This window comes from Lupinus angustifolius, chromosome LG04 (assembly GCF_001865875.1).
Source record: "Lupinus angustifolius cultivar Tanjil chromosome LG04, LupAngTanjil_v1.0, whole genome shotgun sequence".
In the NCBI taxonomy this organism is placed as follows: Eukaryota; Viridiplantae; Streptophyta; class Magnoliopsida; order Fabales; family Fabaceae; genus Lupinus; species Lupinus angustifolius.
Window position 1 is genome coordinate 7,125,374 of NC_032012.1, and position 13,135 is coordinate 7,138,508.

General features: G+C 34.9%; 1 protein-coding gene across 1 annotated transcript; it reads right to left on the reverse strand.

Annotated features, from left to right (window-relative positions):
* On the reverse strand, positions 300–1,759 carry LOC109345391 (protein LIGHT-DEPENDENT SHORT HYPOCOTYLS 2-like). Its single transcript, XM_019584364.1, has 2 exons — positions 1,023–1,759; positions 300–913 (listed from the first exon to the last, which is right to left on the reverse strand). Exons 1-2 carry the CDS (start codon positions 1,213–1,215, stop codon positions 561–563), a joined length of 546 nt encoding a protein of 181 aa, XP_019439909.1. The 5' UTR covers positions 1,216–1,759; the 3' UTR covers positions 300–560.

Genomic DNA, 13,135 nt, shown 5'->3' on the forward strand with positions numbered 1-13,135 from the left:
AGAAAAAAATCAACCTGTGATTCAACAAGAAAAAGAATATCATCATGTACCCATTAGTTAAGACTTTCAATGAGGCAATTAACAGAAGAAAGAACATTCCCAGCGACTAACAATTTCTCATCTTCGTGCAACAAGCATCTATAAATATTTGTAACAGACTCAATATCTAGTTTCTGCAACAGCACATATATTTATATAATTAATAGAAGACACATATATATGCTTATGATCCAATATCCACACCCTAAACTTAGGAGATGGCGTTGATTTAAGTTAAGTGAAGAATGTTTCAAGGAAATACACTAGATGTACATGGCACATGTTAATATAATAATTTCAGTACAAACAATAACTTCTACTAACAGCTGAGAAAGCATTAGAGAACTCATGTCGCCTAACTTCCACTATATACTTCCCCCAACTCAAGAAGTCACAACAATTTCAAGGGCACCCCTCCACAAAAGAACCATAGAAGTTGCAAAACAGGCACACATAAAAATGAAAATACCTAACATATATATATGATTGATACATATGGTAATGAAAGTGAAATATTTCATTCAATCTTGAGCACTAGCATTAGTAGTTATCTTAGGCTTTGGCCTCTTCCTCTTCTTCTCATAGCTAACTCCTCTAGCCCTGGCCTGATAATCACGAACATCACGCAAGTAAATCCTCAAAGCACGAGTACCAAAGGGATTGGACTCAGGAACGCCACCGTTTTCTTCAAAAGCAGCACGAAGGCGACCAATAAGGGCATCAAGACTCCCCCACGCTTGTCGTAGAGGGCAGGGACAAGGGGCTGGAGGGTTAGGGTGCCCGAAATAAGGGCATCCCTGGTTATGGACTTTGGTCTTTCCAAATTGGTCAAGGTAGTGAAGAAATTCAAGAACATGAGAACCGCTGCAAAGAGCTAGAGAGAGTGGAAATTTATTTTATCAGCAAATCACTTTTTTATTTTATGTACTATAACCCATATAAATGATTTTTTCGCTGTGATTAATTGATTCTTAGTTTCTTACCTAGAGAGAGTGGTGGACGGTGGTTACGAAGGTACTGGCAGAAAGTGTTCCAGTCTCGACGCTTTTGATTCTCGTAACGGCTTGAAGTGGTGGTTCCAGTAGTGATAATTGGAGTTGAAGTAGTTGTTAGGGTCATTGTGTTAGTAGTCTCAATCTTGAACTTGGGGTTTGTTGATTTTGAAACTAAATCCATTTGGACTAAGAAGAGGATGTGAAGGTTAAACCCTTGTAGCTTTGGATCTTCTGAATTAGATCACTTGGCTTAGCTTGTTATTCTTCTTCTAAATAAGTACTAGGGTTTTTCACCTATCCTTATATATAATATATAATAAGAATAATTATAATGATATTGATGTGAGAACTGAGAAAGGGGTATTATATATATCATGCAGAGAAAGAAAGATTGCCTGTGACTTCAGTGTTGAAGATGTAGTGACAGATGAATGCTGCAAGAGTATCTGTTTTCCATTTTGTACATGTTTTTATGTTAGAAAGAGATGGTTTGGGAAAGGGAGTTATATAACCTATGTATAGTTTGGTCAGGGTTAATAATGGTGCTAGTAATTTCTCATATGGAATGGAATGATTTGGGTAAAAAGAGCTTTGAAGGGTTGATCAGGTAATCATCATTTTTTTTCTTTTCCAGAAAAGTGGAAGCAACTGAGAGTTATACTGTACCATGAGATAGAGAAAGTGAAGTCATGAAGTGTAAAGAGAGAGAGTTATGAGAGTGGAAGATGAAGGAGCAATGGTTGAAGTGGAAGGGAGAAATAGAGAAGAGTGAGTGTGGAATGCCAAAAAAGGACAAAGTTTGGCAGTGTGCAGTGGTGATGGTGACCAAAGAAAAGCAGACACTGTCAAATTATGAATTATGAATATTCACCACTCTAGTGTTAAGCGCGTGATGATACAAGCATTTCCTTTTTCATAAGCAATATTTTCTCCATATAGGAAGTATTAAACATCATCCATGTCTATGATTGTATTATTAATGCTCTAATCGTTTTTTTCATAATTGCCTCTGCATATTATGTTTACACATTGCTTCTGCTGCACATTATGTTTACATATCTCAATTGCCTTTATATCTTAGCCCATGCCTTAGTGCATGAGGAAGTCTCCTATAATTGCAGGCTCTAGCTCATGATGAAGATAGGAAGACTAGGATCATTACACACAAGAATACAACTCTGCAAGTTGCTCTGCCTGCATACATTGAGGCTGCAAGTTGCTCTGCCTGCATACATTAAGGCTGCAAGTTGCCCTGTTTTCTATCCACAACTTAATCATATCAAGCTATTCTTGATTCATTTGTATGAGTGGTTTAGCAGCAGAACTCTTAGCCCTTTGGCACGTGATTAATATGTTTAGTGTGTTAGTTATTAGTTAGTTTGCTTGTTAGGAAGTTGTTTTTTCTGTTACTTCTTTTCCAAGCAAACTTCTTTTGGTTAGCAAGCTATAAGTACAAATGCTTGCTGGTTCTGTAAACACACCAATGAATAATCAATACAATCCATTACTTTTACATTCTCTTCTCATTATGAAATCCTTTATGGTATCAGAGCTCTCCAAGTGAGAGCTCTGCTGCTAAACCATTCACACATCTCCATCTTCTTGCCAATTCTTCACATCTTGTTCACAAGAAAACTCACAATCATGGACGCTGAGTCAGATCAAACACAGCACACATACCAGAATCCAGATGCAACACAAAACCCCTATTACTTACATCCTGGAGAAAATCCAGGCTTTACTTTGGTATCCCCTCCCCTTGATGGAGGAAACTACCAATCTTGGTCAAGATCAATGAAAAGGGCACTTAGCTCAAAGAATAAATTCAAGTTTGTTAATGGAACAATACAAGTTCCTCATCAATCAGATCAGATGTATGATGCTTGGGAGAGGTGCAATAACATGGTTATATCTTGGATCACAAGATCACTAACACAGCAGATTGCTCAAAGCATCGTGTATATAGAAAATGCACAAGAACTATGGGATGACCTTAGGGAACGATTTTCCAAGGGAGATCACTTTAGAACATCTGATCTACTCCAAGAAATTCATTCAATGAAACAGGGTGAAAGGAATGTATCTGGTTTTTACACAGATATGAAGACAGTTTGGGATGAATTAGAATCTCTAAGGCCTCTTCCAACATGCTCTTGCCCTGTAAGATGTAGTTGTGGCATGTCTAAAACTATAAGAAATTATAGAGAGTATGAATATATCATATGTTTTTTGAAGGGCCTTAGTGAACAATTTGACACTGTGAAGGCTCAGATTCTTCTCATGGAGCCTATGCCATCTATCAACAAGGTATTCTCATTAGTCTTGCAACAAGAAAGGCAACATGAGGGTCCAGGATATGACAACAAGAGGACAATCAATTCTGTGAACTCAACTCAGCCATGGAAGAATCAGGGAAACAGAAATTCGAGTAGATCAAACACAGACTTCAACAATAGAAAGAAATACCAAGGAAATGGTTGGACATCCACTTATCCTAAACCATCTGGTGCAAATAGCAACAATAAAGTCTGCAGTTTTTGTGGAAAGGATAGGCACACTGCAGAAACATGCTACTTCAAGCATGGGTTCCCTCCAAACTTCAAGTTCAAGGCCAAACAAGAAGATGGATCAATGAACAACATTCACATTGATCATGAGGGAACAGATAAGAGGCAAGAAACAAGCCACAGGAACATAAGCACAGAGCAAACAGAGCAACCTCTACACATCAACAACAACCATGAGCACAGGATTAACCAAGTTAGCCAAGATCACCACAGCAATGATAATCCTACTATGTCAGGTACAACCCTTAACACTCAAACTTGGATCCTTGATAGTGGTGCCACTGATCATGTCACTAATAATGCATCAAACTTCACAAGTATTAACACTATCAAACCAATACATGTGAAACTGCCAAATAATATTACTATGATTGCTGAATACTCAGGAACTATTCACCTAACTCATGCTCTTACCCTTTATGATGTTCTATATTTACCTAGTTTTAAATACAATTTGATATCTATTTACAAACTTGCTTGCTCCTTAAGATGCAGGCTTGTTTTTGATAAGAACCTTTGTTTGATTCAGGATATGACTTCCTCGAGGACGATTGGTCATGCTGAAGCATATGACAACTTATACATCCTAAATAGAAATCATAAGGCTACTTCACATGTAATAGGATCTGTAAATAAGTACAATGATCATAAATTTGATGTTTGGCACTTCAGATTGGGCCATCCCTCTTTGCCTGTTTTACAAAGCATGAATAAAATCTTTCCTTTTGTGAAATTTGATTCCAAACTTGTTTGTGATATATGCCACACTGCTAAACAAACTAAGCTTCCTTTCCCTAAGAGTACATCTCATAGTTCTCAACCTTTTGACCTCATACATATGGACATTTGGGGCCCCCTTAGCCTTCCCACCATCCATGGTCAGAAATACTTCTTGACCATTGTGGATGACTTCAGTAAATATACATGGATTCATCTTATGACTAACAAAGGAGAGGCAAGAAAACTGGTCCATAACTTTTTTCAACTAGCCAATACTCAATACAACAAAAGGATCAAAGCCATTAGAACTGATAATGGCTTGGAATTCATACAACCTGAGTTTTATGCTAATCTTGGTGTCATACACCAAAGGTCTTGTGTTGAAACACCTCAACAAAACTCAGTGGTTGAGAGAAAACACAGACATATTATGAACATTGCTAGATCTCTGCTCTTCCAATCCAATATACCAAAACAATTTTGGGGTCATGCTGTCATGCATTCTGTTTTCCTGATCAACAGGTTGCCCACTCCTGTTCTCAATTTTAAGTGTCCTTATGAGGCCCTATTACATAAACAACCTAATCTCAGTAATCTTAGAGTATTTGGTTGCCTTGCCTATGCCTCTACCCTCATCAACAATAGGACCAAACTTGATCCAAGAGCCACCAAGTGCTTCTTCCTTGGATACACTGATGGGACCAAAGGTTTCCTCTTATATGATATGCATATGAGGAACATCTTCTTGTCTCGAAATGTTATGTTCCATGAGCATGTCTTTCCATGCCATGACACACAAACCATGCACAAGCACCCTTCTGACACTGCTGATACTATGGAAACCTTCCCATCCCCTGCCTCACAACCTCTCCTTAACTATCCATTCATCAATGAGACCACCAACCCTGCACCTTCCCATACTGACCATAATTCCCTACACAACTCACCTATGCCACCATCCTCACCCATCCATACTGAGATCACACCAAGAAGATCCCTTAGGCCTTCACATCCTCCTAGATACCTTCAGGACTATCACTGCAACTATTTAGCTTCTGTGCCCATCACACACACTTCTACCATCAAGCACCCCCTTGACAATGTTCTATGCTACAAACACTTATCCACTACACAACTCCATCATATACTATCCATCACCTCTCACATTGAGCCTAAGACATACAATCAAGCCATCAAGTCTGCTGAATGGATTAAGGCCATGAACACTGAGTTACAAGCCCTGCATCTAAATAACACCTGGACCCTTGTCACTCTTCCACCTAACAAAACTGCCATTGGGTGTAAATGGGTTTATAAACTCAAATACAATGCTGATGGCAGCATTGAAAGACACAAGGCACGCCTTGTTGCAAAAGGGTACAATCAAACAGAGGGATTAGATTATAATGAGACTTTTGCCCCTGTAATCAAGCTTACTACCATAAGATTACTCTTGGCTCTTGCTGCCACAAAAGGATGGACATTGCATCAACTTGATGTCAATAATGCCTTCCTCCATGGGGACCTTGATGAGGTTGTTTACATGAATTTACCCCCTGGTGTTCACCACTCTAAACCCAACCAGGTCTGCCAGTTGAACAAATCACTATACGGCTTGAAACAAGCTAGTAGGCAGTGGTTTGCCAAGCTGTCCTCCTCTCTTCATTGCTTAGGTTACAAGCAATCCCAACATGATCATTCCCTCTTTACTAAAACACATGATACTCATTTCACTGCCCTGTTAATCTACGTTGATGATCTAATCTTAGCAGGGGATGACTTGATTGAAATACAATCTGTAAAGACCCATCTTGATGCTCAGTTTAAAATCAAGGATTTAGGCACATTAAAATACTTCCTAGGCCTCGAGGTAGCTCGGTCCAAATTAGGAATCACCCTGTGCCAGAGAAAATATGCCTTAGACCTTCTCAATGACACTGGCTTCCTCACTTCTAAACCTGTTCCCACACCTATGGTCAAAAACACCCACCTACATCAGCAGGACAGTACTCCTTTCCATGATCCTCTCTTGTACAGACAACTAATTGGCAGATTGCTTTACCTAACAAACACACGACCTGACCTAAACTTTGCCATACAACAACTCACCCAATTCATGGCTGCTCCTACTGTTAACCACTATAAAGCCATGACTCGAATACTTAGATACATCAAGGGCACCCCTGGACAAGGATTATTCTACCCTACCACCTCTGTTTTGCAAATAAAAGGATTTTCTGATTCTGATTGGGCCTCTTGCCCTGATACCAGAAAATCTATTTCAGGATACTCCATGTTCTTAGGAGATTCCCTTGTTTCTTGGAAATCCAAGAAACAAAACACCGTTTCTAGATCATCCTCAGAAGCTGAGTATCGTGCCCTTGCCATTGCTTCTTGTGAGATTCAATGGCTAACTTATTTACTCATTGATTTTCATATTGATTACAAACACCCTGCTCTCTTATACTGTGATAATAATTCGGCTAGATATATTGCTGCTAATGCTGTTTTCCATGAGCGTACTAAACACATAGAAATAGATTGCCATGTTGTTAGGGAAAGGTTACAGAACAAACTCTTTCACCTCCTCCCTATTTCCACTTCAGAGCAGGTTGCTGATCTTTTAACAAAACCATTAGAACCTGCACCTTTCTCTTATTTGTTGGGCAAGCTGGGTATACTTGACATATACTCTCCAGCTTGAAGGGGGGTATTAAACATCATCCATGTCTATGATTGTATTATTAATGCTCTAATCGTTTTTTCATAATTGCCTCTGCATATTATGTTTACACATTGCTTCTGCTGCACATTATGTTTACATATCTCAATTGCTTTTATATCTTAGCCCATGCCTTAGTGCATGAGGAAGTCTCCTATAATTGCAGGCTCTAGCTCATGATGAAGATAGGAAGACTAGGATCATTACACACAAGAATACAACTCTGCAAGTTGCTCTGCCTGCATACATTGAGGCTGCAAGTTGCTCTGCCTGCATACATTAAGGCTGCAAGTTGCCCTGTTTTCTATCCACAACTTAATCATATCAAGCTATTCTTGATTCATTTGTATGAGTGGTTTAGCAGCAGAACTCTTAGCCCTTTGGCACGTGATTAATATGTTTAGTGTGTTAGTTATTAGTTAGTTTGCTTGTTAGGAAGTTGTTTTTTCTGTTACTTCTTTTCCAAGCAAACTTCTTTTGGTTAGCAAGCTATAAGTACAAATGCTTGCTGGTTCTGTAAACACACCAATGAATAATCAATACAATCCATTACTTTTACATTCTCTTCTCACTATGAAATCCTTTAGGAAGCATGTAAGATGTTGACCTTATAAGGGAGAGATTACTACACTCTCAAGCTCACACTTATAGGAAACAAGTGCAATTAAGTCCTTTATGCTTCCTTTGGTTAGGAGAAAAAAATAAGAAGAGAGAAATATATGAGAAAGAGAGTGAAAAGAGAGAAAAATATGAGAAATAAAATGAATTTTAGTGTTTTTGGTTGTATAGAAAAAGAAGAGTGGATTTTAATGTTGTCCCTAATATGTTTGAAACCATCCCGGTGATCAATAAAAATATTTCATATCAATTAAAAATAATTAAATGTTTATTGTTTTTTGTTTCAATATTATTGGTGCAGGACATGGTTTGAGACACAATTTGTGACAATAGATCTGGGTCTCTCTTCAACTCTCATTTTCTCCTCACTTGGGAGGAGAAAGAGATTTTGTGGGACTCTCTCCTTTTTTCCTCTCCCACCAAACTCTCTCCTAAACCAAATGAGAGAAAGATACATTTCTCTTCAACTTCTCTCCTCTCACTCTTTTTTTCTTCTATTTCTATCCTTCCAAATGAAGGCTTAGTTTGGTTCAACTCGATAAGAATTTGTTAAGCTCTAAACTCGACTCTAAAATAATAGCTCGAATTTGATATGAATTATTATTTTAGCTCAAGTTTAGATTAATTAAAGTTCACGAACTGTTCGACTTAACTCAAATTGATTCATTTGGATAACTAAAATTATTAATTGATTTTTAAAAGTATATATAAATAAAATTAACATTATTGATTGGCCTAAAATAATAGTAGGGTGTGAAGTTGAGACTGAGGTTGGAGAAGGGAATTACATAAAGAGGAGTTAGAAATTGCATATAATTGGCTGGGGAATCATCTCAAGTAGATAGAGGGCAAAACACCAACCAGACTTGCCTTCCCAACTAATGTTTTCTCAAAGAAGTGAACCATGTTTTCTATTGGTGTGTATAGTGCGCCTCCATCAATCAATCAAGTATGGCCAATGAATTATTTGTCCAATCTGTATATAACACGTTGGTTTTAGAGAGAAAAGTTAAGGAAAATAAAGTGGAGGAAAGAAAACGTGAGGGAAGAAAATAGGTAGAAAATGTGTTCTTAGTTGTTTAGTATGATAGAAAATGAAAAGAAAGTGAAGAGAAAATAATATAATTATTATTAATAATGATATTTTTTGTATTATATATTAAGAGTATTTTATCACCTGGTGAGTAAGGAACTAATTCGTTTCATGATGTATGATTGTCTATCTCAATAAATTTCTAACCCAAGAATCAAATCCTTCACAATTTTGTCTTTTAGAGGATCTAGCTGGAATTTATGTCACTAAACTAATGTCATTTATTAGTTTGTGTTCTTTGGAATTTTAGGAAATTACCAACCCTTATAGGTGTGACTAACATGAAATACGAGTTTTTAAATGTATAGAGAGTTAGAGACGAAAAAATCTGTTACTAATTTTCTTAGACAAAGATCTGTTATCTCAAAGTATGTTTCAAATTATGTTCTAAACCAAAACCAATGAAAACATATCTTGTAAATTAAAAATATTAAATATTCATTAATTTTTTTCTATTTTTCCTTCGTCGTTATTGGTTTGAAACATGTTTGTGACATACTTTAAGACAATTGACCGCGATCCAATTTTTTCTACTTGTTTTACTCCTAATAATGGAAAGAAAACATAATAGTATAAGTCCCACCATTTTTTCTTTCATTTGTTTTTTCTTTGCAACAAAACAATAGAAAAGATTTTTTTTATTCCTTTTTCATTCTTCTCAATATCAATATGAAGGAAAAATTATAATTAAATGGATAAAAGTATAATTTTATTGATTCAATTTTCAAATATTCCAACTTTAAAATTTATATTTCTTATATTTGTTTACTATATATTATATATAGTAGGGAAGTAAGTCTTATATTATATATTTTATTATTTAGAAATGATTTAAATATTTGTTGAGTTATTCATTTTATTTTTAATTGATTTTGAGATAAAATTTTAACATTATATCATATCTAAAGTCCAACTTCTCTGTAGTTATTTTCAGATTTAATTATAACTATCTCTTTTGATCCGGTGATTGTTTTCCTTTTTATACAAAGATGGTTTATTCAAGGCGATTTTTTGTTATGGTAGGTTGAATTGGTATCACCATCGTTATAAATGGTAAAAGTCTTGATATTTGATTTGTTCCACTTAAAGTAAGAAACATATCCTGCATTTGTAATCTCAAAACCTAGAAATAGGGTCAGGCCAGCATGCGTGATTTTGGGGATGTACAATGAATTATTCACACTAGCTATAGACTAATGTGGTTGTGGTATGAACCAATAAATAGATAGATCTATGTCTTGTAGTTAGAGTAAACTTGCTCCGTGCCTAAAATGGAAAGAATATAATAATTAAATACACGTATAGATCAATAATACTGTAGGTTCCTGGATTCATCACTAGGGAACAAAAGGGTTCTCGAGTATGATATCTATGTTTCATATTATTGCTACATTTGCTTTGGAGGGTGGCAAAAATACTGGTGTCTCATTGTGCCAAAGCAAAATTTCTATCACTATTGACATAGTTGTGGAAGATTTATTGAATCCTTTGATATATAAATTTTTTTATTATTATCAACAACATTTATTGAAAAGATCGATCATATATTTCATAAAAATTTTGTTTCATGTTCAAAAGGAAAATCTCTCTACCTCTCTCAAGAAAAAAACTGTAAAAATGTAAAGAAAAAGTTACAAATATCTAATTAGAATGAATAATTGGGTTAATTGTCAGTTTAAATACAAACATAAGGAACAATGATCACAATCTAACTTCCTAAAATGATGTTAGCTTAATTATTGATATAATTTGTAATAAAACAAAAAATAATTAATAGACAATAATTTTTATACTATTTGGATTTGTCTTCACAATATATTATATTTTCTTTAACTTAATTACATTCGTCGCCATTTTTTTAAGAAATTAGACTTACATCTTCTACATGGGTAGTCAATGTAATATATGTATATAATTAGAAGTGGTTTGTCTAAGTTTAAAAAAGTAAAAGGTGATTTGTGTATTTTATTAAAACTCAGGGTGTTAATATAATTTACTATTTTAATTAAAATATGATCTCCTATTTTTTTGTACTACCAATAGTGATGAACTAATCTCTTTCGGTATGTGTAGCTACCCTTACCAACAAGTGTCACTCATAGAAATCGAACATTTAACATTTTGATTATTCTAGTGATCTAGCGAGACCTTACATCACAAGACCAATATCTTATTAGTATATGATCTCCTATTTGATTTAGAAATTTGAAGAGGAGTGAAGGAAACATGATGGGTTTTACTTCAACAAACAACCGGGGGAAAATAAATGTTATTTCCTACCTTTTCTAATTACCTTCCTTCTTTATTTGACCAAAGCCAAGAGTGCATTTTTTTAGTCCCAATTTCCAATTCACATGAGGGAAGTTGATTTCATTCTCTAAAGTTTTGTTTGCGAGTATGATTTTGAATGTAAAATGGTATAAGTTATCTTGTCTAAGAAGATGAAGATAATGAACAGTAGAAAGAAAAGAATGATCAAGAAATGAGAAAGAGATGTAATGCCTCTATATTATTCGAACTCAAGAATACTATATCAATGTTGGTGAGAAATTATTCTCTTATCTTGATTGATTGACAACAGAATCAACAATGAATTTATAAGAGGATGGAGGACCCCTAAACTAACTTAACATAAAAAATAGAAAAAAGATAAAAAATGAAAGAAAACATAATAACAGAAATATCAGAATCAGAAGAAAAACAAAAAAGGAAATATGATAGAGTCATTTTGTTTGGGCTTCATTTGAGTCTTTGGTGATGGGCTTCTCTTTCAACAGCCCCACAAGCTGGAATTTGGATGTCAATCATGCCAAGCTTGGATAGAAGATTACGGAAAGGTAGAGGTGTTAAGGATTTTCTAAAGAAATCTGCAATTTGAAGAGAAGGTGTGATAGGTAGAAGATGTAGAGTGTCATTTTGAATCCTTTCACGAACCACATGACAATCTATCTCGATGTGCTTGGTTCTTTCGTGAAAAACAGGATTTGCAGCTATTTGGAGTGCTGACTAATTGTACAGAAGATGCTTATAGGAGATTGGTGAGGGATGCCTAAGTCTTTGAATAGAAATAACAATCATTGTTTGTAACACCGTATTTTTTCGAGCACGTTTAATTAAGTAATTAGTTGTTAATGAATTAATTATAGAAATTAATTAGTAATGTTTTAGGCTAAACCTCAGTTGAGTTTTAGTCTTGATTTATAATATTCTTCCTTTCCCTATTTTTTCAAGATTTTTGGAGAATAAAAGTTTCTGAGACGATTTCGGGTCGTTTTATCGAATTTTCTCCCAGTTTTTGAGTTCCGTAACTCGGAATCGAATTCCAATTTCACTGTTGGCTTTAAAATATTATTTATAATCAAAATAGACACGAAGTTTATCCTTAACTCATCTCTAGGTATTTTTCACCTCGAAATTCAAGTTTCGACGTTTCAGGCAAAAATCTAAATTGGTAGATCATATATTTGCGGACAAAGTTACCCGGTAATACTCAGGCATGAATTCAATTGTGAAATCATGTTGCATCAATCAAGCCGGAGTATTAATCACATCATGGGTCAATGGCTTGTCAAACAAACAAAGTCAAAACTTTCATAATCTCCTAAATCACTCATCAAATCTCCTCACTCCACCACGATTAGACCCATCACCTAAGCTAGCCTAAAGCTAGATTGCCTCTCATTAATTTTCAGATTTGAGAGAGGGTGAGGCTCTCCTATAAATACCTCACCTCATCCTCTCATTTTTACACTAATTCTCCTAAAGAAAGTTAATGTATTCTTTCTCTTGTTCTCTTCTCCATTTTTCTCCACATACACCATGAGAAAATCATGATCTCTTAGTATGTTATTCATGGAGTTGAGTTTATGTTTGTTTTCTTTAAATATTTTGTAAGTCATGATTAAAGGGGATGATAATGAAATCATATGAACCTTTGTGTAGTTTTTGACTTATGTAAAACTTAAAATTTCTTCCTTGTTCCTAGATGGAAAAACTATATCTTTGGACAATGTTCTTAGATGGAAAAACTATATCTTTGGACAAGGTTAGATGAGTTTATTTGCTTTAGAAATATTGGAAATTATTGTTAGTATTTGAATGTGTTTAAAGGTGATGATTTGAACATCAAAGAAACATTTATTGTGTTTAAGAAAAGTTTATGTCTATTCTTGAAAGTTCAAAATGTTTATGAGTTTTTGTTGAAATTTTTTCATTTTTAAAAGGTATTATGTGTAAAAAGTTGTTTAGCATATGTTATTCTTTGATTTTCAAGTTAAAATAATGACTTGGGATAAAAGATGATTTATTAAAGTCTTGACTTCTTAAACTTAAAGTGTTATGAAGTTTTGGATAGTAAAGTACTAAAAGTGTTAACTTATGA